Source organism: Gymnoscopelus microlampas (assembly GCF_963454915.1).
Source record: "Gymnoscopelus microlampas genome assembly, chromosome: 2".
Lineage (NCBI taxonomy): Eukaryota > Metazoa > Chordata > Actinopteri > Myctophiformes > Myctophidae > Gymnoscopelus > Gymnoscopelus microlampas.
Window position 1 is genome coordinate 15543202 of NC_139939.1, and position 27995 is coordinate 15571196.

The 27995-nt window shown below is 40.2% G+C and overlaps 2 protein-coding genes across 4 annotated transcripts; both read left to right on the top strand.

The window, feature by feature from the left end:
• Positions 1-4571: 4571 nt before the first annotated feature.
• Positions 4572-11278, top strand: pbk (PDZ binding kinase). The gene is made up of 7 exons (XM_084084431.1): positions 4572-4690; positions 6483-6732; positions 7798-7937; positions 8290-8459; positions 8968-9097; positions 9934-10134; positions 10714-11278. Exons 2-7 carry the CDS (start codon positions 6488-6490, stop codon positions 10941-10943), a joined length of 1116 nt encoding a protein of 371 aa, XP_083940557.1. The 5' UTR covers positions 4572-4690; positions 6483-6487; the 3' UTR covers positions 10944-11278.
• A 2547-nt stretch (positions 11279-13825) lies between these two features.
• Positions 13826-27983, top strand: LOC311062594 (uncharacterized protein). 3 transcript variants are annotated; one of them, XM_084081740.1, is made up of 6 exons: positions 13826-13919; positions 22719-22814; positions 24203-24295; positions 25191-25283; positions 25906-25959; positions 26327-27983. In XM_084081740.1, the coding sequence occupies exons 1-6, from the start codon at positions 13850-13852 to the stop codon at positions 27010-27012; spliced, it is 1092 nt and encodes a 363-aa protein (XP_083937866.1). In that variant the 5' UTR covers positions 13826-13849; the 3' UTR covers positions 27013-27983. The 3 variants fall into 3 exon arrangements, with proteins under 3 accessions (XP_083937866.1, XP_083937867.1, XP_083937868.1); XM_084081742.1 differs by lacking the exon at positions 13826-13919 and adding an exon at positions 21586-21841; XM_084081741.1 differs by lacking the exon at positions 25906-25959.
• The last annotated feature ends 12 nt before the right edge of the window (positions 27984-27995 follow it).

Below are 27995 nucleotides of genomic sequence, written 5' to 3' on the forward strand. Positions count from 1 at the left end.
AAAAAAAAGATTACTGCTGCACAGGATGCCCATGACTATGAATTGGGACTCATCTATACTGAAATTCAAATGATCCAACCCCACCCCACCTTTTTTCTTGCTGACCGCTGTGAAGGCATGCCCAGACAGGCTGCTGCTATGGGCCTACAACAGGACCCTCCTACCAGCACCAAGACCACCTAGTGTCCTCCGTAAAAGAGAGGTTGGTGCTTATTTTGTGCTCAATGTAAAAACATTTCTATGCACATATTAGTGAATGAGGACCGGACTTGAAAAACCTGTACACTTCCCACACCAAAGTTGGGATTTATAAAAACTGTCTCGACGAGAATTGACGATGTTGACAACTGTGTAGATCATTTGTGTAGATCCAAAAACAAAAGATTTGACTTGAGACGAGACTGAGAGCAACAAACATTTACTCAATTCTCCTATCAGTCTGTCCACAACTTTGCTTAAGCCACCTTCAACAAAGCCTTTGATAATCATCACTGAATAGCTGGGTTGATGACTTACTTATCTCATTCTAGCCACTATACACCTTTGCCCTATCCAGTTATGCCTCCATTTGTGCATACACATGGAGGGTTCGTTATGTAATCTCCTTTTCCCCTTTGATTTAACATGCAGGCTTCACTGCCCTTCATGTCTGGGTCTCTTTGTAACCTACTCTTGCATTGTAAATCCCCCCAGCATATGACACTGTTTTTTTCCCCATCAGGAAATGTGTTGGTATTCGAACCAATCGGACGCTTGTCATACTATTCATTATAGAGTTTGGGCTGCTACGTGGCCCTCACGTCGCACTGCCGATCCGACCAATATGTCTGAGTCATTTGGGGGTTTCATCAGAGTACCCGTTGTACCCGTCTGTCGGTGTCCCTTTTGTGCCCATACTGTATATGGAGACATCTGTTTCTGTCTGTCTAGCAGATTCCAATGAGTAAGTCACATCTGCGTCTGTCCACCTGTGTCCCTTTTATGCCTATATGGAGACATCTCTATCTGTCAGGCCTTGTCCCTTTTATCCCCATATATGGAGATCCCTGATGTCATCAGTATATGTAAATATATTGTAATGTCCTTATATGGGCATATTGGTTGGATCTGTGGCTCTGGACAACCGGATCTCTGTATCTGTCAGTTATTGACCCTTATTTATCGTCTCTCTTCCCTAAAGGGGACAGAATTAATTAAATTAATCATTCATTCATTAGTTTTCTCTACATTTAGACTTAATTATTGTATTTAAACACTTGGCCGTGTGTACAAAGGAGACATTCAGAACCTTTGTTTCCTTTCTCATGCTTCTGACAGAAATGGTTCCTCTCTCTTGGTTTTGTAACCACACCATGGCAGCTGTATTTCCTAGTAACTTATGAAAACCACTTCATGTCCTCCCACTGGTATGAAACCCCTCTGAGCTCACGAAAACCCACCACTGAACGCTTCCCGTTTAGATACATGAAAGTTGCAGTGAAATGAACACTACACAAAGCCACTGTAGATTCAAATGGCGTGTTTCAAGACACAGAAGTATTCTACCATATTACCTTAACAGCTTTGTTACATAACAAAAGGTTGACAAAAGCATTACTGTATGTCTCTATTTTATACATATTTTATAGAGTCTATTTAAGCATTTTCATTCATCTGCTGATTTGGTCAAAACAAGAACTGCCTCAGTAACATTATTAAATCCAGCAACAAAAGAATAAGATCAAGCCTCTGTTCATGAAGTATTCCAGAGACTAGTTTATAAAAAATATATAGATCCATTCTTTCACCAATCTATTATGTTTGATTTTTTTGGGTGTGTGTGAGTTGAATCAACTCACTCACAAATGAGTTGTTAATTTTTAACAATTCATTCATGAATCGAACATCACTACCATTTCATACCTATACTGTAAATCAGTGTCTAGGGGGAGTGACCAAAAAACTACTAGTAGAGCAATTTATTTACACACCTGTAGTGTGTGTGTGTGTGTGTGTGTGTGTGTGTGTGTGTGTGTGTGTGTGTGTGTGTGTGTGTGTGTGTGTGTGTGTGTGTCCGACCAGTCTTAATTCAACCCAAAAACAAAAGGAAAAGCCCATCCCGAGCACAGACCAACCATGCAAAGCTGTGCTTTCTGTGTCAAACACAGAAGAGGAAGTAATTAATCCATGGGGCTGCATCAAAACTTCTTCCGTACACTGGGACATGACTTGACTAAACATCAAACAGGAGATTTTGTAGTGTTCTAATGCACTGATAATCATTTTAACATGTAGAGTAGTACATAATAATATATTATATAATATGATATAATAATAATAATAATAATAATAATAATAATAATAATAATAATAATAATAATAATAATAATAATAATAACAATAACAATAACAATAACAATAATAATAATAATAATTCTTAGTATTCTAAGAAATATAGAATATATTTGACTGAGGGAAACAAAAACTAGAATAAATACTAGAATAAAGGCTCCATCTTTATACCAGATTTGACTAGTTTTTCTTTATATAAAGTTTCAACTACCAAGGACTCAGAGACATTTTAACATTTTAGTAAAGTCAGTGTGTGATGTAATAGGACATTTCCTGTATATCTAAAGCATTACTCCGATTATTTTTTTACCACTACATCCCTGACAATAATTAAAATATAATAATCCACTAACTACTTTGAAAGTGGTGTCCCTATTTTGGGCATCCATACTTCAGGTGTGAGCTTGTAAATAATCTGTTTTGGCTATTTTTGAAAATATGTAAAGTATAAAATAGGCCCCCCTAGGGGTTAATATTCCTCTCACATGCTTCACTCTGTCTTTAACTGTTCTCTGTCCAGGGTCAGATTCAGCCAACCCAATAACAACCGAATAACAGCCAATAACCAGTTGTATTATCTGCAAAGGAAGAATATGATGATTATAAACACTATTCTTACTCATGTTCATGATGAGGTCAATCATCTGTCTGGAAAATTAGTCTTGTGAAGAAGAGAACTCAATGTTATAATTAGCTTTTATGTGCATTAGACGTTTTGACGTAGATTAAGGTGTCGGTTAATGCTGTGCTGGTCTTGTAGTTGCCACAGAGAGAAAATGTCAGGCAACAAAATCCCTGAGTGAGTGACATGGTCATTTTGCGGCATGGAATACTCACAGCGCATGGCCAGGCCTATGATCACAACCAGTAGCATAAGACACAGCATCCCCAGACACAGAGCAACGACTCTGAGAGGCCTTCTCACTGTTTTAGAGTGCTGTCCTGCAATGGAAAGTACAGTTACTAGGTGTGCAGCGAAGAGACAAAAACAAGACTATGAGCCCCAATTGCAACACCCAACTGGACGAAAGTAGTTGTAACTGACCAACATTCTCTTAGCAAAAATGCTTTTACACATCAGAGGAATGACACTGAAGGATCTACACGGATCTGCATGGAAATCTTAGAAGGAACTCACCCTGAGTCTGTCTTCCTGCTGTGTTCTCCTTCATGACCCTCTCTGGTCCAGGGACAACGCCACGGCTTCTGAAACCGTCCACGCTCTCGTAGACGTGCACCACTCTCTCCTCCTCTCCCGTTCCCTCCAGCTGTCCACTGTCCTCAGTGTCCTCTCTCTGTCCTCTTTCTCCATCCATCTGTCTCAACTAGTCTGACATGGAATTGGCATAAATATCTTTCGACATCTTACAAGGATGTGAGGTATGACAGGTATGAGAGTTATGAAAGGTATCTGTTGATTGCAAATAGTAACTATGCTGTATATTCCTTTCCACACACACACACACGCATGGACACGTGCACGGACGCACGCACACACACCACAAGTTCATATAGTTGATGACAATAGTGTAATTGAACACGTCACCTAACATGCAATTTTTACTTTCTAAAAAAAAGTCACATCATGAAATGAGAGCAGAATTAATACACACAGAAAGAATAGGCTCAACCTTCCTAATGTTTCTGTTGATTGTCATTTGTCCAACGGTGGCGTGTTCCTTGTGACCATCAAGTAACTACTCCAACTCCAACTTTTAGCCCAAGTGTATGACTGTACCCGATCTACAAGCTTATAGATCTCCTATTTTCAAAAAATATCTTGGGGAAAAAGTGCAAAATGTGGAATCTTTTTTAAACACAATCCACACATCTGGAACAAAAATATTTTGGTTTAAAAAAAAAAAAACAACAACATTGGAAACAAGCCCACATAAGCAACTACACTATAGAAACAAACCCAAAAAACTGCAACCTGCAACTACCATAGAGTTAACAAATAAGGCATCTACCAATGTTTACAAGCAACTTTACAGATAAAGAAGTCCAAAGTCGCTTATAATAAGCGGACATGGCAACACTGATTAGGGTGAAAATTTTAGACCATGTCTCGCGAGGACGATTGTGAGAATAGTTGTCTGGCTGGAGCACATGCGCGGTAGAGTGATCAGTGTTGCCATGTCCGATACATACGTTCAATGTGCTCATGTGGCTTATAATCGCTTCTTTTGGGCTTGTTATCTGGCAACACTTAGAGTGATACGTCACTTCCCGTGGTACATCCGGTCTCGCGCGCAAACAACAAAGTGTTTAGCATTTTGAAATCTGCGCGCGCTGTAAGTTTCCTCCTGCGCAGTGAACACAAACACAACATCATCTTTGCTGTAAGCAGATCAAACAGGTAAACTGGACCAATACGTTGATTTAACACAGATCTATAAATGTTAACGTCATAGTTCTATACTGTGTGTATATATATATAGGTCCACGTTCATAAACCATCAATGGACATACTTAGTTGCACGACGAAGTACAAATCAGCATGACGACCCAAAAGAAAACGACTATTATTTGATGCTTTTACCAAATGTAATCATGCACGTCACGTTAATAACATTAACGGCGTACTTCTGTCTCTGTAGCACCTCTGTCTGTCTGTCAATAACGTTATAAACAATCTAGCCTTGATCTAGTGTTGATCCAAGGCTACTCCTACTATAGCCCTGGCCCCAACATTTCAACATAGCATTCATACGGTTTTATATGAATATTGATGGTGTTTTGGTGACGTGTGCACTGCACAGATTGCCAATGCGTTGTACTTAATGTGTTCTTTGATTCGGATTCATTGTATTTTGTGTAACTGGCTGCTTCCCAAAAGATGACTGTGGGGTTTATATAATCACTAAGCATGTTGTAATAATTGCAGTGACGTCATGATTGAAACCCAGTGTAATCCAACTGGATTATCTGTGTATTGCAGTGTGTAAATATTGTTTTGACCACATGGATCCCTATCAGTATGCCCTACAGTCAGAAGCCCCACTTTAAATTTGTTTGGGTGTTTGGTGAGACCTTATCCTTTGCTTATTGAGCTCCCTTTAACTCAGTTAAACTAAAGGGTGGCAAAGTTTAGCATAAAGCTCGATGTGTTACACTTGGACAAGACTGACAGACATTTTTCGATTCTGACATTTGTAGATATGCAAAAAAAAGTTATAGAAAGGTACAGAGTTTCTGTCAGTGACACTCCTAGTTTGTTTTCCCCACATCACAAACGTACAAAGACAGGACAAACACATCCCCTCCCATTTGATTAGGCAGAGTGACCAAGAGTGATCAGTTTGATGATGACTGGTGGATCAACTGCCCAGCCCATCCTCCCTCCCACCCTCCAATAGACCAATTAATTGTTTACTAACATTGAGACTGGATGCGCAGGTGATTGTTTCACGCAATCAATTTCCAACCTGTTGTTTCGGGGTGCGCTAGTTTCAGCACATCCCAACCCCCTCTTGTGTGTTGGCTAGTGTGGCACGTCCTGGCGAGACCTGATAGAATGGGTTTCATTTAGCGCATACTGGTTGCACGCATACTGGTTCTTATCAGTGTGACGTCGTCTGTTAAGGGGTCTATGGGTCTTAGGGGAGATAAAACTGTACTATACCCTTCCTGTAAAAGAAAAAAAAATAACCAAAGTAATTTAAGTTCAATCCAAGAAAAGGAAGGGATGTAGAGAAAAAAAGAAAAATGGCAAATACAAATAAAGTAATGGAAAACAGCATACATGTAGAAATTAAAAACGGAGAGAAAGAAAAATGTTATTAAAAATTATTAATATACGTATACCCATACCCCAAAATCTATCAGTCTTGTCCAAGGCTAGTAATGTCTGAGTTCTTTATGTGTAAATGGAACTCAACCCACTTCCCTGCTCAAGGAAATATGCCCTAATCTCACTTGCCCTAATGTCACTAATTAAGACACAACTGAGAAAACTGAGAAAAATATGATCATTAATTAATTTGATTTAAATATGAACGTTATAAATGACTTGATATCAGTATATGCTCTATATGGTGTAGGTGTGAGTTGCATGAAATGTCCTAGAAAATGATCTCTTGAAAAGACTGAGACCCTGTTGAATCATTTTTTAATCACTTTTCGTCCATTTGTTTTGGTGTGTCCTATAGAAAGAATGGACTCACGACCTGCCAACCTCAGCGATGACGACGCATTCAAGAGCCCCGAAGCTGTTCGTTTTAAGAGTCGCAGAATGGACTCGCCTGTTGTCCTCAGTGATGACAACTCATTCAAGACCCCCACATCGGTTCGTTGTAAGAGTTCTCTAAGCAGTGGTGGGACCCCCATCACCATCCCTGCATCACCTTTCATGAAGAAACTTGGCTGTGGGACTGGAGTGAACGTTTATCTCATGAAAAGGTTTGGTCTGACTCTGCTTTGGTTTATTTGTAATAGTTCCCTTCATGTTTTAAGCTCTATTCACACTGCCAGCTACAAAGATTTAGTCTACCACTTGTTTTTCAATGGAAGCCAGTGACATGCATACAAAGATACATCCGAGTTCCGACGTTTGTTGCTACTACAAAAGCTGCAACAGCTACAGAACAGTTGAGCTGGTTTCAATTTCAGCTTCCTTAGGTACCAACTCGTATGCTTGGTGGATTGCGGCTTTGACCTTTTTTATATTTTGTGCTGTTCCCTGCTGACAGTGAGGCCTCCTGCACACGACTAGCTTGAGCCTCTCATCCTCAATATCTAGCTTAGCCATGTCTGCTCTGTGCCTCATCAAATTAGCTCTAATAGCTTTAATATTTTCTTTCCTTCTTTTAATACCAATAGTATGAGCTGGTCCTTCGTGCGGGCATCCAACCCCTCCGACAGAACCGCCACAAAATACTGAATATCTGCCATGAAAACAAACCAAAAGAACAATTCAAATTAACACACAGTCTCCGGTAACAAGAGAAAGTAAATCATTTATATGCCAAAATGTGAACAGCTCAAAATTATATTGAGCCTCCCCTCTAACTGCCTATACCAAAAAACTTCTCTAAAACGGCACACTAGTCTTCAAGGGTTACTTGTGGTAGGTACTTATGCACTCCAAACGCTAGTGTGGAAAAAGCGACCAGGGGGCCATCACAATACAACGCTACAAATGTGCTGTATCTATCTTTTGTATCTGCCGGTGTGAACGCAGCATTAGGCGAGTGATTCTCACCTGTTTTTTGCTTCAGTACCCCATTTCCCTGATTTCTGATACTCCTTTCCAGGTGTTTTTTTTATTGTTGCATCTTGTACACATCAGAGTAAAGTTCTGTTGTTCTGGTTCCTCATACATTGTAGCAGCTTTACTCGACTTACTACGATATTTTGCTTGGAAAACTGCAAGTGAAAAGAAAACCATAGCTCGCATATGATGCTATGAAAGATAACCAAACCACCATTGTTTTACATTTTGTTTTAATTTTATATTTTTCCCAGAATGGGTAAGCTGAACGCCTCACCCTGGGCTATAAAGAAGGTGAACAGCAAATGTGCGTCCAGGCAGCTGAAGGTTTACCAGAAACGACTGAATGATGAGGCAAAGATCCTGAAGGAGCTCATTCACCCAAACATTGTTGGTAAGACAAGAGGCAGCTCCAGCCAGTAAAATCCTTTGTGTTCATTTAACTCTGATATGTAACCAAATGGACCCTTCACCCTTGCGGGTACTAATGCATAAATTAACAACACTGATGATTTTACTATGTATTGAACTTAAAAAGTACTCTACTCATTTACTAACTCCATACGACAAGTGTGAGGATGACCTAAACACTGGTCGACCGGTGTTACTTGCATTACTAAGTAACACAACTACTTAATAGTTGTATTACTAAGTACTACTGCTACTACAACTACTTTTTGCTTGTAATGTAACTACTTATGGAATAAATAGTCCCTTATCTGCTGCCCTACCTATGACCCTGCCAGGTTTCCGTGCCCATGTCACGGCCAACGATGGCTCCAAATGCCTGGCCATGGAGTACGGAGGAGAGCAGTCCCTCAATGACCTCATTGAGAAGAGGAAGGAACAGGGCCTGGGTGCATTCCCTCCTGCCACCACCCAGAAGGTGGCGCTGCACGTGGCTCGAGGCCTGCAGGTAAAACGCAGTCCTGGTCGTGCAGTGGTTCTCAAACCTTTTCACGTCAAGGACCCCCAAAGTGATGTATTTGGCCGCGGACCCTCATCTGAAATTATTTTGTGCCAGGGACTCCCAGAAGAGAAGATGTGTGTTAAAAACATATAAAGTATTCAAAATTGTCCAAAGATTTTGTTTGTTTTCAACAACAAAGAAAAGGATAAAATATGGATAAAGTTGTGATGCTATATTAACTAATTTAGCTGGGGAACCCCCCCAAGGACTCTGGGGGTCCCCTGACCCAACTTTGAGAACCACTGGTCTAAAGCAGTGGTTCTCAAAGTGGGGCGCAGGGGTCCTAGGAGCTAAATTAGTTAATATAGCATCAAAATCAGTACCACTATAACCCTGTATACATTAGCTAACTGAAAATAGCCGATCTACTAGCTCGTGCAGCGCTACTAGATCTATTCCCCAAAATTGGATAGATGTAGAAACATTTTAACAACAATTTTGTTTCTTTATCCAGTACCTTCACAATGAGAAAAAGCTGCTCCACAGTGACATGAAGTCGTGTAACGTGGTCATCAAAGGAGACTTCGAGACCATCAAGATCTGTGATGTGGGCGTGTCTCTCTGGCTGGATGAGAACATGACAGGTAGGGAGCTGTCAGTCACCGCATACAAAAATAGTCCTGATGTATCTGCAGAGTTCAAATATTGACATTGTAGTGTTAGTAATGTGCACTGGTGCGACCAATTACCTTTTTTTGTTGTTGAACTGCACAGATGTTTGGGTGCACGTGCTCTCAGAATAGGTGCTCTCTGGAGCCCTGGTCGATTGTTCGCTCCCAGAATAGGGGCGAACACTATTGTTAAGGTGGGGACTAGGGTTCAGATCCGGAAACGGATCCAACATTGAGGAACCAGAATCGTTGCACTGCCAGAGCTGGTATGTAGACTTCTATGTCTGCTATGGTTCTCAAACCTTTTCATTTCAACGACCCCCATAACTCTTGAGAGTGTACAAATGGTTAAATGTTTTTTGCAGGTCCATTTGTTTTTTACGGGTCCATTTTGTTCCATTTGTACACTCTCAGAGGTACAGACCTGCAAGGGTCCATTTGGAACCCCCTCAAGTAACCCAGAGGGTCCATGGACCACACTTTGAGAACCACTATAATAATGTGTATGCAATACTTTATGTGTGATTGAATTTCAAGGTCAAAATTCAACATATTTTTTAAAAATATGTAGGAATCGTTAAAAGGAACCGTTAATGAATCCGACCGCTAAGAGGGAATCGTCAACATCCTACAGGATCTCAACCCTAGTGGGGCTGGGGACTAAATTATTAATTATTATTATGTGGTTGAACCCACAGTCTATGGTTGAACCATACAGTATTTAATGTGAATGTGTCTGTTGCACCAATCATGGTGTCATTGTTTCTCTAGAGACTGTTGTTCTCAGTGCACCTCTTTGTTTTTGACAGTGACGGACCCTAAGGCAGAGTTTGTCGGCACGGAGCCATGGAAGCCTAAGGAGGCTCTGGTGGAGGGGGGAGTGATCACAGACAAGGCGGACATCTTCTCCTACGGCCTGACCCTGTGGGAGATGATGACTCTGGACATTCCTCACCTGGACATGCCGGACGAGTATGACGAGGAGGCAGAGGATGACACTGAGGACGAAGGTGAGAACAGACAGTAGAATGGTTAAAATAGAAAATTCACAAGTTCACAGTATAGCGTCTGTCTGTCGGGTGGAAACCTGGATAATGTCCAGAAGAATGATTAAAATTAAAAAATAGAAAAAGTAGCAAACCGACAAGCTCAAATCGCCTCGCACCGTGTTTCGAGCTTGTACATCTGCTACTTTTGATACTTTGTGTGATGCTGTTCTATGATCAAGTAGGGCATTCATTTGCGGGAAAAAACACAAAGTTAAAATATGGAGATAACTATTGCTTAAGTGGTTACGTGTATCTAGCAATTAAATCAGTTATTACACTGCACAGAAATCGATTGGATATTCAGTGGAGATGCAGTTATGTAAAGTCATGCATTGTTTGGCCATAACATGCTGTGAGATAAATGTGTATCCATTCACTTATCGTTTTGATTTTCTTTCGGGGGTAAAGCCTCGTTTTTATTTTTATTTCAGTTAACTAAAATGTTTTTTCAATTCCAGTTTACGTTAATTATCTAGTTTCAGTTAACTATTATAACCCTGCAATCCCACCCAATATATGTCTCTCCCTGCCGCATGTCAGAAGGGAGTTGGGACGAGGACGCCTACTATGAGAAGCTGGGGACGCGACCCCCTGTGGACATGGAGTCCCTGGGCGCGGGCTACCGCAGGATGGTGGAGCTCTTCTGCCTGTGTACGGAGGAGGACCCCAACAAACGTCCCTCTGCCGCGCAGATAGTCCAAGCCCTGGAGGCCAACGCTCAGATGGTCAAAACACACGATGACGACGTCATTGTTATCGATTCTGAATAACTCTCTCTCTGGTCCAGGCTCTTGTTTTGTCTGTGAACACGTGACAATAATCCGCACTTAAGCCTTGTTTTATACTTCATTGTGCGGCAGTGGCGGGTGAAAATAGCCTGTCTACAAACTCACAATGAGTCACGATCGGCTGTTTTTGAAAATGTTTGCAAGTGGTTAATGCATGTTAAACGCCAGATTGAAAGCAGTTAAAGCATTGTCTCTTTTATGTTTGTTTTTTCTTCGTCTTTCTTTCCACTTTTCTTTTTCTTACCTTTGTTTTTGATCTTGTTTCATGTCTGTTTTCTGTCTTTTGAAAATGTAATAAAAATACTGTAAAACTGAAAGTAGTTAATGCAGACATTTCTTATATTATCAAAAAAAACGTCATTGATTGGTGCTCTTAAAGAGAGGATTCCCTTTCGGCGCAACATCTGTCAATTATAGATGATTACGTATTGATGGTGACTTGGGACAACCAGTGATATTGAGGGTTGTCAGGAAAGAAAACACATGTGCTATATTTTAATTACTGTACATGTACTGTAATCAACTAAATTACTGTTTAAAAAAAAGAAGAAACCTGATGTTTCCTCCCTCAGAAGCTGTCCTGCCTGTCCACCACGGCCTCAGAAGCATCCCAGAGCATCCCAGGGAAGACAGTGAGTGAGGAGAAACCAGTCGTTCTCAAGCAAAGTATAGTGTTATCTGAATCTGCACCCAGTAGCTATATTCATGAACTTCTCCAGACTGTCCTCGAGTTGAGCGAGCCTTTCACTTGAAGTGACTTGCCATGGTGTGCCATAGTATCAAGTACAGACTTGCAGATGACCTTGTATGTGAGGGAAGGCTGGCAAACTGGCAAATGTTTGTGAACCACTTTGGCAGCCATGTAGGTCTGTCAACCTATAAAATCACCACTATGGTTATTACTATAGATTCCACAATTAAGGAGTGACTATTTGGAACAAAGTAACATCAGAGAAAAAAAACATCTTGCCACGTGGATGCGAGGAAGCAGTGTGAAGAGTCTGTGGCAGGGTTTGTCTGAAGATGAGAGTTTATGACATTTGGGATATATTGAATTAGTTTTAACACGTGGGCTTATGATTTCACATTGTAATGTTCAGAGCGATTAACTAAGGAATATTGTGTCAAAAGTAAACAGTTCAATTTGTTTATGTATAGCAGTGGTTTTCAACCAGTGGTCCAGGGACCACCAGTGGTCCTTGAGGGAGTACCAGGGGGTCCCCAGCCAAATGAGTTAACATAGCGTCACAATCATTTTAACCACTTAGCTTTGGCTATTCAAAAATAGCAGATATACAAGCTCATAGCGCGGCACCGAGTGCTGCGCTATGAGCTTGTAGATCTGCTATTTTTGGAAAAACCTTGAAAAAGTGTGCATATCTTTGATTATTTATATTTTTTTAAGCGAAAATTATCTTTGCTTCTGGGGGTCCCTGGCACAAAACATTTTCAAATGGGGGTCCGCAGCCAAATGTATATCAATTTAGGGGTCCTTGGCATGAAAAAGGTTGAAAACCACTGATGTATAGCATTAATAAAGCCAGACATTAGGTAGGTAGATAAAAGATGAAATGCTAAGAATTCATAGGAAGTCTCCGTTTTTATTCCACTCCAAGCTCTGTGTCGCCCTCATGTGGACAAAGTACTTCAATATCAACACAACAATCTGATCGATGGACTCTCAATCCAGCTGTAAAGACAGACTAAAAGTGTTGAACGTGAGAAGAAACGTAGAAGACACACTGCTAACCTTCAGTGTTCATTAAAAACTGCTGCTGTTTGAAGTTTTAAAAGAATGTTGTCCAACGACCTCAACTTGTAAGCAACAGCGTTGCTGCAGCGGTGCAGGCGGCCATGTTGAAACCTGTCACCACCAGACCACTGGGTATGTGCTGTTGTATTCTTTATGTCCTTTATTGTGCAGTAATGGAAGAAGTACTCATATGTTTTACTTAAGTAAAAGTATCAATACTGCAATGTAGAAATACTCTGATACAAGTAAAAGTCTGGAATTCTAAATTTACTTGAGTGAAAGTACAAAAGTATTGGCATCAAAATATACCTAAAGTACCAAAAGTAAAAGTAGTCATTGTGCAGAATGTCCCATTTCACAAGTTCAAAATGTATACAAATCTTTAGAAAATAGCAGATCTACAAGCTCACAATGCGTAGCATAGCGACACATTGTGAGCTTGTAGATTGGCTAAATAAATATATATATAGACCTTAAGTGGTTAATGTATGTTTAGTAATACAAATCGAAATCTAAAAAGTAGTAAGTAACATAATTGTAGTGGAGTAAAAGTACAATATTTTGCCTCTGAGATGTAGTGGAGTAGAAGTAAAAGTATTGAAATTGGAAATGTTCCACTAAAGTAAAAATACCTCAAAATTGTACTTAAGTACAGTACTTGACTAAATGTACTTAGTTACTTTACACCACTGGTGTTTTATTCTGTTCACCTACAGTACAAGTCTACATTTAATTCACATTAAGTGGCATAATGGTGTGACGTGGTACTGCACCTTCTTTGTGTTACAAAGGCATAAAGTTACTAATAACAGTAAACTATCATGGTAACACATCATAGTTATGTGAACTCTGAACTGTAAACTATGCCAACACCATAGAGAATAAACTCTATGGTAACATTATAGAGTTTTATGTCAATTGCACACGGCTATTGATATTGACCACTGGCATGACCACTGACCACTTTTTTCCCCAGTTGGCATGGTGGGTGAAAATGGGCTTAAAATGTGGGCCCTCTTCTTTACACCACCTGTTTTACATCCAACCCACAACCATGTCTAATCAAAGTCCTTATTATTAAATCCTTATACTCTGTTCCTTCATTCCAGACCAGTCTGTGGAGTCCAGTGTGAAAATGAAGATGAGTTCTTCAGTGGGCATGACCGTTTCTATTAAACAGGAACCTGAAGACAACCTGAACCTCAGTAAGAGTCTCGCCATCAATGTTTCATGGCAAAAAGATCACAATAATGATCAAATATTGATTCATCATTAAAAAGCTATCACTCACAATGACAATTCATCTTTAAAAGTGTTTATTGTGCTTTTTGTATCTGTCACTTCAAAAGCACATCTTCTTTGTAAAAATGCAGAACAAACCAAAAACTGCACCCTAAAACAACATACACATTTTGTTTGTCTAATGTTTTCACGTAACACCTTTCTGACTGACTGAATGTCACTGACTGAATGGGTCAGTCACTGAGTGATGACGTTAGAGTATTGTTCAGCTGGTTGACCTAACAATAGACTAGCCAATTACAGAGCAGTCTGTGGGATGTATCCCGTTACATTATAACTCTATGGTCTACCCTCGGCTAGCCTGAAAACGAACTACAATCGCACATCATTTGTCCCTCCAGGCTATGGGATTTAGTGAGCAGAGTATGAGGCTATGTGCTCTGGCTCATGAACACACAGGTGGGTTACAGCTTCATTTACATATGCCATGGTTAGCTGTGGTTGATGCTGATCACAACAGAGTTGACCACTAAATACTGTACATTGGTTGTTCAGATATACTATTGTTATTTCTTAGAGATTGTTATAATATTGTTGGAGATGTTAAAGTATTTTATTTTCATGTAACTAAATGACATTAGTGACTGACCTCTGGTTGAGTGAAGCCTGGCTGAGATATTTGGTTTGGTGGGTCCGTTCATACTATTTGATTCAATTCCTCATTAATTCATTGTAAACTAACCTAAAGGAACCTGCACCCGCTTTAAGCATATTTGTCTACTACACGGTATCATGAAACGTTCACAGAGTGATGCATCTTAAAATACAGGAAATAGGCTAACTCTAATGGGGAAGAAGTCCCAATGGAAGCCTTGGTCTTGCCTAAGGAACTACCGTAATTCCCATGTTGGCAAGGGCGAGGCTGCAGCAAGCTGTAGCCACCACTGTTACGGTGCACTAAGGCATTGAATTACTGCACAAAGAGCAAAATCAGTGTGTAGTTTGTTGATTAGAGGCTACTTTCAAATTGATTTACTATTTCAAATATTGAGCCAATATAGTAGTCTAAACAGTTTTATCCTAAATTATTATATCAAGTTTTGCATGGTTATGAATGCTATTCACTCTTCAATCTTCTTGTAGATTGAGTTCCATTCACTTGCTTAGAGTTCATTCAAGGCCTTTGAAGGACAAGCATGGGATTGAGTGCTAACCAGAAGGATTAAATGAACTCTGAATGTTTAGCATAGCTCTAACGTTTGTACAAGCTGGGATACAACGTCACACTCTGGGGCTGGGCACCTCAAAATCATAGTGTATGGCTATTCTCTTTGCTCTTTTAAGTAGTGACTCATTCAAACTGTTCAATGCATGGAATAGGAAAATAAGTGCAAAGGAGGAGAACATAAGTTTGCTTCTGTCTGTCTGTCAGTATATACACTGCAATGACGCTACTGACATGTCTCTCTCCATGGTGCTGAAACATTCAAGCCCAGTCTGTGTTACCAAGGTTAAACCAGCAGCTCATTGTGTCCAGGGTGCTGAAATATCTCATTCTGCCTGAGATTTCACTGAATGCACACCAGCAGCAGTGAGCGGTTTTCCACTAAATGGGTGTGAACAAGACATCTGAAACATCCATGTGACCCTTGGTGTGTACGGCCCTGCCGCAGCAGGGAAGGCAGCCATCACTGGAGATGTATTTTATGTCACTGCCCAGTCTTTGAAAAACACTTCTTTATACTTTATGTTCCCTCTGTTTTACATTCAACATTCAATCTACAACCCATGTCCCATCAAAGTCCTTCTATTCCAGAGCAGCCTGTGGAGTCCTGCCTGCAGTTGAAGATGCGTTCTCCAGCGCCAGCTAGGACCGCTTCTATTCAACACGAACCTGAAGACCACCGGGACATCAGTAAGTTTCATGCTTTCCTTTCTTTTCTGCCACAGCGGAGCACACACACGTTTATTATAGAACAATGCTTTTGACCATTGTTCTATAATAAACACTGGACGAATGGTTTAGAATGGTAAAACAACACTTCATCCTCTGTTCCCTGTGTTTTACATTCAAGCTTAAACCCATGTCACATCAAACCCCTTCTATTCCTTTATTCCAGACCAGTCTGCGCAGTCCAACCTGCAGGTGAAGGAGAGTTCTCCAGTGGCAGCCGGGACCGTTTCTGTTCAACAGGAACCTGAAGACCACCTGGACTTCCGTACGTTTCATGCTGTCCTTCTTTCTTTCCTTTTGTCTTTTGCATAATATCAAACTCACTATTCTATATGATTATCACGGCAAACTATCACAATAATAGCAATATCTGTATATCTGTAGCCACCACTGATATTCCTCATAATAACATTGTTTACTGTAGTTTTTGGATCTCATTGCCACATCAAGGTTTTTATGGCGTGCGTCTGTGGTAGGAATACTCCGATTATAAAAACATTATTATGAACAAGCGCTCTCTCTCCACACTTGTGCATGGTACAGACAGAGAGATAGAGAGGTAAGCTCTTGTGATAGAGGCGAGGACAGGAAAGCTCTCCTTCCTTGTAGTTTTTCCAACATCTTGTTTCAAAAGGTTTTCTTTGTGTGAATACACACAGCCTGGTAAGACACCATATGACATGTACGTGCACGCTGAGAGGGTGTAGCAAAGGGGCTCAACATGAGAGAGTAGTCATCGGAATCCCAGGACTTTTCTTGTGAAGCCTGATTTATACTCCATCACGAAAATAGCCGCTGTACAAGCTCACAGATTGGGGACATTTTGGTGAGTTTTCTGCCTTTTTCTTTCCACTCTGTGGCGAGTTTAAGGAAGTTGCCGGCTCGGCTGTGATGGATGTATAATACATCATCGTTCGGATTGCACGATCGGCAAATAGAAATGATCTGACTTCCCCAATCTCATTATGTACATTTAATGTCAGCTTATCCCGATTGCTGGCCAATCAATAGGAGAAAACCGTGTCCGTGTGTGTGTGTGTGTGTGTGTGTCGCTAATATCGCAAACTACCTGACCAATCAGCGCCAAATGTCTTTTGCATGCTGCCAGTAGGACAAGGGATATTTTTTCCACATATTGGGAATTGTGTTGTTGTTGAAAGGCTAGGTTAGGCCCCGGTCAACAAAGTATTTATAGGGTTTAAGTGGTTAAGCCTTCTAAAGTGCTTCATTTGTTTATTTACACAAACATACAGTAATGAAAACGAAAGACAGTGGGGGCATAATGCAATTACAGATTGTAGCTTAAAGCCTTTAGTAAAGCAATGTTATTGATAACTGCTCAATAAAACGATAGCATGCCAAACATTTAACGGTGGTCTCTGCACTGTCTTCACAGCTAAATCTATCTGGATCGTGGGATCGAGTATCATTGCACAAGCACAGCCCAGAGTAGTACAGACCTTGGGACGCCATTTTGGGTTACCAGCAGAAGTGTCTTGGTTGGTGAAGTGGGACATGCGCTGGAGAGATGTCATCCACACGGTGCAAGAGCAGCTATCCACCAGCCCCCCTCCTGACATCTTGCTCATACACGCTGGAGGAAATGACCTCGGCAAAGTGAAGTCCGTGGAACTTGTCAACATGATGAGGGCTGAGCTTTCCTGGCTGCATTCTCGGTACGGAAACATCAAAATCGTCTTTTCCTCTATTGTTGATCGACAGCGATGGATGGGCGCCAGGTTTCCTGCCATGATCAACAGAGCTCGACTTTGGGTGAACATGGAGATGACTAGATTCGTCAGAGGACTGTCTGGAGCAGTCATTGAACACAGAAACATCAAGTACAGTCACCCAGGGGTGTTTTTACAGGATGGTGTTCACTTCACTAACCGAGGCAAGGACATTTTCATAGATGACCTGTATAATGGACTCAGGAGACTTTATTTTATTTGATTTTTTTTTTAATTGAAGGATTGTCACAGCTTACAGGACAAGATAAAGATGATAAAAAGAAACCCTTCTAGTTTTCTGAAAAACAAACAAATGCACAAGACACACACAAACCCTCCCTCCCAAAAAAAGTACATTTGACCGTAAATGAAAAGGTACAATGAAGAAAAACAAAACACCAGCCAAAAGAGTATCAGAGGAGATGACGGCATATGTGATATGCTTGTTGGTCCAATATATTATTCATAAAGAAAAGACACAGAGAATGCTTACCCCAAACTGTTCTCAAGCACTTGAGGGGCCACCCAGGGCACGGGCTCCGCCACAGGAGACCGACCACCTATCCAACAGAGGCTGCCATATTTTCAGGAAGACGTGATGTGAGCTTGTAGATTCGCTATGTTTGGTGTGAGACAGAGTCCAACCAAGTATGAACAGGCATTACATTCATCCCTGTCACTCATTCACACACTCCATTTCCTCTTTACCATTTTATATTGTCAATATAGACTATTTTAGAGAAATACATTCTGTTATTTTGAAGAACAGAAACGGCCTACTTTGTAAAATTAAGACATAATTTTGTCTGACGGGGTCCATTTGGAAGCAAGATATATTTTTGAATGGTTGTGAATAAATGCCAATATATGGAGTTACATTTGTGTCTTTATTAACCAAACAAAAGAAAGAAATTTCTTTTTTGCTTGCAAATATATTTTTTTTATTGCGTTTTTAATTTGTTTTAATTACAAATATTTTTTTGTTCTGTTTATATAATTTCCTTTACTTACAAATTATTATTTTTTGCTTGCTGTTTTAATTTGTTTTCATTCAAAACTATTCTTTGCTCTGTTTATATTTTTTCTCTCTCAAATGTTTTTCTTTTGTTTGGTTAATAAAGACACAAATGTAACTCCATACCAATATACTTTCCTACAAAGAGTGTTAAGTCATTCAAGCAAAGCCAACATTATTAAATCCATCACTAATGTTGAGTGAATGGCAATAATTAGTGATCTGTGGTTGAATTCAGCTGAAATCTGATTACTTCCACCTGTGCAGGTAAAGGAAATAAAATGTTATATCCCATCACAAAGTAAGTTTTATTTTCAAGACAACACAGTAGCTTTTGAATTAATCTGTGCCTTCATTTAGATCATAACCATAATATTAGTATTTAAAATAATATTTTGCAAGGATTCCCCAATGTGTAGCCCTCACTTTTCTTTTTTTCTACTGATATGTCCAGCCCAGCATCTACTGTATCTGGATTTGGTATCGATGCCTCTTTTCAAGCATCATCAATAATTAGCAGAATGCCCCAATGACTATCGATCTATATTGGCAGATTTCAAATTAAAATACTGACTGTAGCGGCCCAGCGTATAAACATATCGGATAAATTAATATGAAACCTTTTACCAATTGAGCTAATAGGCTCTATGCATAGCAGACAATACATGGGGCCACTTTCTTACTGCCTTCACAGGATTTACCAATGATTCTATTTAAGGTTGTGTTCCATTCTGGTCAAACAGACTCAGGGTGCTGATAGTGTGCATGTTGGCTCACTGGAAAGACTCACACACCAGTGGGTCCTTGAAGTGCTACACTAAAAGGAACAGAGCCTTCAGAATCATTGGTAACGTGAAGGAAGTAAGGAAGGGGCCCAATTTCTTTCCAATATCATAGGCAAACATGCAGACGGACTCTGTCAGTGTGGACAGCTAGAGACAGTACAAGGTACAGACAGTACAAGCATCCACAGGAATGAGAGGCAGCAGCTGTTTTGGGAGTTGGAGGATCTGGGTCTCAATGACTTCTCTCTTAAGGTAATTTTTACATCAGAGTTGGATTTTCAGCATATTGGAAGAATGGTGTTGAGCTTGGTAACAGCCCAACTCACCCCCAATCCAACTCACCCCATGAAGACTTGAGAAATATTCGCCCAACTCACCCCAGGGCTCGGCCAACTCACCCCAGGGCCAAAACCCAACTCACCCCAGGACCAAACCCAACTCACCCCAGGACCAAACCAAAATCATCTTCCTATAAAGTGAGCTTGTAGATCGGCTACTTTCAAAATGTCTCATTTTATTTTAAAAACAAATAAAATGAGGGACATCTTCCTACTTTCAAAATGTCTCATTTTATTTTAAAAACAAATAAAATGAGGGACATCTTCCTATAAAGTCAGCTTGTAGATCGGCTACTTTCAAAATGTCTCATTTTATTTTAAAAACAAATAAAATGAGGGACATCTTCCTATATGTCTCATTTTATTTTAAAAACAAATAAAATGAGGGACATCTTCCTATAAAGTGAGCTTGTAGATCGGCTACTTTCAAAATGTCTAATTTTATTTTAAAAACAAATAAAATGAGGGACATTTGAAATAACATCTAATTATTTAGGTATAACTTTATATCAAAATAGATGTTCAATGTCTACAGTATGAGGGACATTTGAAATAACATCTAATTATTTAGGTATAACTTTATATCAAAATAGATGTTCAATGTCTACAGTTTACAATTAACAACACTTTCCTATGCATTTCACAGTCCCAAAGTTATGTATATAACTACTATTTATCCAACAGTGGATTAATCACATTGGTGCATTCATTGCATTCATCACTCATGTTTACATTTAAATAATGCAAACAAATACTAACTTAACAAAGAAAAATGAAACATGCATTAAACACTTTTCCTTATTTTTACCTAGGATATTTAAACTTTAACCAAGCCTAAAACAGAATAAATCCACAAGTAACAAATTCCTCAAGTAACAAATTCCTCTTGTAGAGACTGTTTTGTAGAGACAGTATTTAAAACTTTAACCAAGCCTAAAACAGAATAAATCAACAAGTAACAAATTCCTCAATATTGTACTTAATTCCTCAATATTGTACTTAAATTCCTCAATATTGTACTTAATTCCTCAATATAAATTCCTCAAGTAACAAATTCATCAATATTGTACTTAATGCTGTGGGGTGAGATGGGCTCTGCTGTGGGGTGAGATGGGCTCTGCTGTGGGGTGAGATGGGTTCTGCTGTGGGGTGAGATGGGCTCTGCTGTGGGGTGAGATGTCTGGGGTGAGTTGGGCTTGATTCCACTCTACTGATCTCATTTATATTCGAGTAAGTCTACACAAGGTAAAACAGTAAACCCCTCGCCTGTGGAGGGCAGCATTACACTTGTCAGTGTACAGCCTGCCGGAAACTATAAAAGAAGAAGAAAATTCAATCCGGAAGCAGTGTTGCCATGTCCGCTTATTATAAGCGACACTGGGCTTTTTCTGTAAAGTTGCTTGTAAATATTGTCGGTTGCGGTTTTTGGGGGCTTGTTTCTAAAGTGTTGTTACATGTTTCACAATTTAGTTTAAACCAGTGGTGCTCAAACATTTTTATGTCAAATTAAGGTGTATTAATATTAATGTATTTGTATTTGTCCGGCCGGCACAGACCCCCCCCCCCCCCCTCCCATCTGAAATCATGTTGTGCCAGGGACCCCCATCCATACAAGATTTGTTAGTTTAAAAGGTCAGATATATTGTTTAACTTTATTCCCCAAGAGCTTTTTAAAAAAAATAGCAGATCTACAAGCTCACAACGTTCGCAGCTCTAGTTTCTTCTTTTGGGCTTGTTTTCATAGACCCGGTTCCTTGTTTCTCTCACATCATCTGGCAACCAGTACACCCCCCCTGGAGCCGGGAGAGGTTGTTTGTTTGTTTGTTGTTTAGTAGAATAGAAAGAAACCACCAGTGCGCTTAACGCTTTACCTTAGCGCCAACCGTCTAATCTAATGGATCCATAGAGTTATAATATAGAATTGATCCTAAACTAATGAGGAGAAACGGACCAGATCGTCTCTAACCTAAATCTATGATTATTCGTTAAACTGCTTTCCATCAACTTGTAAACAAAACAACAGAGTTGTAGCAGCGATGCAGGTACAGCCACGTTGAAACCTGGTATGTGCTGTTTGTTTTACTCTTTTATTTACTTTATTGTGTTTTATTTTTGTTCACCATCAGGTCGGAGTCTATATTTAACTTAGATTAAGTAATACTGTTCTGGACGCAGACAACAGCATCTCTCTGTGTGTTTTAGCCCCGTTTCTCAAACTTTAAAATGTCAAGGACTCCTCTTAACTCTGATTGTATACAAATGGAACCAAATGGACCCGTTAGGGTCCACTTTTTCGCAACATCGTATCCAAAAAGTAAAAATAGTCCTAGACTGAGACTCCCATTCAGAACCCCCGACGGCAGGTGCCAGTACTGCTCCCCATCTGGCTACAATGGGAAAACAACTTATGTGTGTAATAATGACTGAAACTCTACTCTAGTATGCATGATAACATAACATGTGTACTAACTGCAAACGCAATGGTATCATCGTAAGGTTATGTGTAATGACTGTAAACTGTTAATGTAAAATCGGCATTATCAATCACAATAATAATAATAGTGAATGTTTAAAAATCACATTCAGTGTTTTGGTATTTGCTTTTGGCCAAGAATATTAATTTCACTGCATCCCTAAAATCACCGCTTATCAATTAATCGATGATAGTTTGATAAGGTGAATCAACTTTTGATTAATTCATTCATAATTTGCATCCCTAGGCAAGAGTCACAGCAAGAGAGTTTAAAGCACCCTCCCAATTAAAGTCCTAAAGTTTAGGCCCAAACCTATAAAGACTCATATTGCTTGGGGATGTATTTTGGGTCACTGCCCAGGGTGTAAATAATACTTCTTTACCCTGTTTACTTCCGACCTTCATCTACAACCATGTCTAATCAAAGTCTCTATTGTTAAAGTTCTTATTCTGTTCCTTCATTCCAGACCAGTCTGTGGAGTCCAGAGGGAAACTGAGGATGAATTATCCAATGGATATGACTGTTTCTATTAAACGGGAACCTGAAGACCACCTGTACCTCAGTACGTTTCATGGTCTCTTTCTTTTATTCTGTTCTGTTGTACATAATTGCACGTGCTGGGCACTGAGTGCAGTGCCCAGCATGAAGTTGGTCGGATAGGTGGTTGTCCAGAACCACTGATCCTACCGATATGCCCATTTGCATTGTTCCCGAGTAGACCGGCACCGGTCTAGTCACAATAATGATTATAATCACATATAGTCATCATTAAAAAATCACTCACAATTCATTTGTAAAATTGTTTATTGTGCTTTTTGTAATGGCATTGTCACTTAAAAAAACACACCTTTTGTGCAAATGCAGAACAAAGAAAAACACATTACTCTAAATAAAATGACATTAAAACGTTTTATTTTTCGAATATTATGTGCACACATATCAAAACCTGCAAATGTCACTGTCTGTCTGTCTGTCAGAGCCAGTCACTGAGTGATGAAGTTACAGCATTGGTCGGCTGGTTAGAGTATGGCAGTTTTGATATAAATGTATAAATGAACAGCGCAGACAGAGAGGGGGGAGATAGTATGCTAATTAATTGCAGTGTGTGTATATGGTAATATAGCCTGTTTATGAGTAGCCCCTACGGAACCTCTCCCTCCGCTATGTAGCTCCGAGATGAGGTCCCTCTTTAGTTTCTGCCGTATGCTGTAGGCCTTGTCGCACATTTTCCACTTTACATGTTTCTTACCCCTTTCTGCACATCGTATCCAAAAAGTAAAGCATTTGCGCCACTCTCTCAGATGTTTAAAATTTTAGCTGGCAATAAAATCTATCCAACGAGTTGAAGAAAGTATTTAATTTGCCTCGGTTTTCATCCGGTTCCATGTTTTTAAGACATTGCGCAAGAGTTGCGCCCGTAGAGATAACATTACTGGTTACCCTACTGGTCCAATGTTGAATTGCATCTTCTAATGCAAAATATTTTGGAACCGGATGAAAACCGAGGCAAATTAAATACTTTCTTCAACTCGTTGGATAGATTTTATTGCCAGCTAAAATTTTAAACATCTGAGAGAGTGGCGCAAATGCTTTACTTTTTGGATACGATGTGCAGAAAGGGGTAAGAAACATGTAAAGTGGAAAATGTGCGACAAGGCCTACAGCATACGGCAGAAACTAAAGAGGGACCTCATCTCGGAGCTACATAGCGGAGGGAGAGGTTCCGTAGGGGCTAGTTTATGAGGCATTTTGCATACGTAAGAGTCTGAACAGAGTCAGGGTGCTGATATTGTGCATGTTGGCTCACTGGAAAGACTGCTAGACCAGTGGGTCCAGTGATTCAAAATTCTGTTTTTTTCTTTTTTTTCTGAATTCTCTCGTGTTCCCTCTACTTTCAGCCTTCATCTAACAACCCATGGCACAAGTCCTTATTCTTTTCCTTTATTCCAGATCAGCCTGTGTATTTCCGGGTGAAGAAGAGTTCTCCACGGCCAGCCAGGACCGTCTCTGTTAAACAGGAACCTGAAGACCACCTGGACATCAGTAAGTTTCATACTCTGCTTTCTTCGATTTTCTGTTCTCTTCTAAGGCTGTCATCTTGGCTTAACTTACATGTTGTATGTGTTCAAAGCACAATACTCCAATAAAACGTCAGACAGCTTAATGATAATCATAGAAAAAATGGTCACATACTTGGCTGTATAAATGAACATGAGAGACAGAGAGGGGGAGATAGTAGACTATTGCAGTGTGTGTTTATGGTAATATTAGTCTCGCGTAGCCAGACCCCACAGAAAATGAAAAACAGCGACCTCTGCTTTTCTGATATTCTGTGGAGTCTGGCCGGAGGATAATGTTAGACTAGAGCGCAGGGAAACACCGGTTTCATGTCTGCCTATAGCGCATCACTTCCGGTTGGTGCGGCTACGTTTTCATTCCCACTAACAATATTTCTACACGGAACACTAACACCACTTCTCCCAGAGAACATGGATGGTTTTGGTTATAAGCCCACTTGTTTCTATGATGAAAGAGTAATTTAAAATGTGAATATCTTTCCGTGGTTTTGTCCGCTCCGAGGACGCTATTGTTAAATTAGTTTCGGCTAGTTTCGAGGGGGGGAGGGTGGACCATAGTGGACGGACACGTGAATCCCGCCCACTACATTTGATTGGGTAAAGCGCGGCCTCCTTCCTGATCTGAAGGCACGCCCACTTGTTGCCATTGCGCACACGTTATGACGAACCGCTCCGACAGATTCCACCGCAGGTCAGAATCTGTTCTTGAGAGATTATGGTAATATAGCCTGTTTATGAGGCATTTTGTATACGCTTTGGAACATTCTGTTTTTTTCCTGAATTCCCTCGGGTTCCCTCAACATTCAACCTTCATCTAACAACCCATGTCACATCAAAGTCCTTATTTTCCTTCATTCCAGAGCAGCCTGTGTATTTCCGGGTGAAGAAGAGTTCTCCAGTGCCGGCCAGGACCGTTTCTGTGGAACAGGAGCCTGAAGATCACCTGGACATCAGTAAGTTTCATGCTCACCTTTCTTTTCTGTGGGAAAGGCAGGGAGGGCGGCATGCATAGACAGCTGATTTCTCAGAACCTGCAGTTTAAACTGCTGTGGCCGGTAATGGTCAGCTATCCATTGGGAGCGGGACTAAGAAAACAGTCTTGCACAGGCCTCTAGTGCACACCAACCACCTGCTTCATTCTGACTGTATGTAAAAAGTGCATAGTCTATGTCAGTGTTTCCCAACCCCCTGGATCAGGGCCCACTTGAAAATCTCGAAAGCGTTCACAGTCCACCTATCTGTCCACTTAGGCCACATGTGAATGGCTGCCGTGTTAAGTGGTATCACAATGAAAACTCATGATTGGTTTCAAAGAAAAAATACCATTTTATAATGTTAATGTTATATTATCATTCATATCTTAGTGTTTTGTGAATTATCTGGGGGCTCACTTGCAATATCCTCAAGGCCCACAGGTTGGAAATCGCTGGTCTACCTACAACATCCTATTCATTATAACAATCATGGGTACAATGGGGTGCATGTTGGGTGGTGGAGACGAGTGAAACATCACAGTACTATGGTGTCATCGGTGCTGATATCCTACAAAAGTTGTAATTCAAATCATTTCCACAGACACCGATCATCAGTTAACCCTACAACAGGACAGGACGGATGAACTTCTGACATGTAAGTTTACTATATCCATATGAATCTTAAAATCCCTATTCATAATAAGCGTGAAAATAGTCCAAACCAGCAAAAACAGCAGGTCTAATAAGCTCTTTGCAACACATTGTGAGTTTATTTGTAGATATTTTCGCCAAAGAGGCCAGGGTAAAAAGGAGGTGACCAAGTATAGACCCCTGGGGTACCCCGGTCAACAAAGTATGTAGGGTTAAAGTGTTTAAGCCTTCTAAAGTACTTCATGCTTCATGTGATTATCTAGCAAAAACAAACAGCAATGGAAACGTTGTAGCTTTATGGTAATGTTATTAATAACTAAAACAAAACCATGTAAACGCTTTTAATGGTGGTCTCTGCACCGTCTTCCCAGGTAAATCTATCTGGATTGTGGGATCAAGTATCATTGCACAAGCACAACCCAGAGTGGTACAGACCTTGGGACGCCATTTTGGGTTACCAGCAGAAGTGTCTTGGTTGGTGAAGAGAGACATGCGCTGGAGAGATGTCATCCCCACGGTGCAAGAGCAGCTATCCACCAGCCCCCCTCCTGACATCTTGCTCATTCACGCTGGAGGAAACGACCTCGGCAAAGAGACTATTTTGAAACTTGTCCAAAGAATGAAGGCTGAGCTTTTCTGGCTGCATTCTCGGTACGAAAACATCAAAATAGTATTTTCCTGTATTGTAGAGCGACAGCGATGGATGGGTGCCATGTTTCCTGCCAAGATCAACAAAGGTCGCGTTTGGGTGAACTATGAGATGACTAGATTTGTCAGATTACTGTCTGGAGCAGTCATTGAACACAGAAACATCAAGTACAGTCACCCAGGGGTGTTTTTACAGGATGGTGTTCACTTCACTAACCGAGGCAAGGACATTTTCATAGATGACCTGTATAATGGACTCAAGAGACTTTATACTGAAACTGTGCAAGAGGAATCGGGCACTGATAACACAAGAATGAGACTGACAAAAACGGACATGAAAAAAAAAGTATTAATACAGTGGAGCCAACGTACACGTCATCAATGGGACATACAAGCTGACTCAGTTTAGGCCGTCTCTTGCATCCCCTTAAGTAGGCTTGTCCCAGACCCACCCCTTCAGGGTGAAGTGTTAACCCAAAACAAGGTATTGTTTCTTGTTGTTTGCTCATTGAAACCTTATGTCTTAGAGGCGAGACACACCTCTAGGTACAATGGCTCTGTATTATGAAATTAGGCGTATGCAAACAAGTAGTCACAGAAACCTGGTCTACTGTGACAGAAATTATACTAATAATGACTATATATATTTTTTTTTAGAGTTCTCTTAAATGGATAATATTACACATTTTCAAATTGCCTTGACAAAACTCATTGAGCCTCATTTATACTTTTTTGTGCACCAGTGTCACACAAATAATAGCCAATCTACAAGGTCACATGTCGCTACCCATTGTGAGCTTGCAGATTGGCCATGTTTGGTGTGAGTACAACCAAGTATGAATAGGCATACATGCCTTTCTTTCCTCTCTCATTCACACACTCGATTTCCTCTTTAACATTTTATATTGTCAAGAAAGACTATTTTAGAGAAATATATATATATTTTTTATAAGAACAGAGCCAATTTAGAGTGTAAAGGAATTAAATGTTATAGCCCATCACAAAATAAATTTTATTTTACACAGTAGCTTTTGAATTGATCATAACCATAAGTTATTGGTATTTAAAATAATATTTTGCAATTCCCCAATGTGTAGCCCTCACTTTCCTTTTTTTCTACTGATATGTCCAGTCCTATCAGGGTTTGGTATCCTTTGATAGTACCAGAGAATGCAGACTAAGAAAGTAGGGTATGTGCTTGCATGTAGAAGGCACAGCAAACGGTAAATATGAATGTCATTTAAAAGAGGAGAAAAGTGGGACAAAAGTTGAAGTGTATTTAACAGAGGAGCTGCACTCTGTCACAAAATCTTCTAAAATGCTACCCATGGTGCAATGTTAAGTGGTTAAGTGGTTATTATAGTGCTGTCTGAACATGGCTAGCCTCGGAAA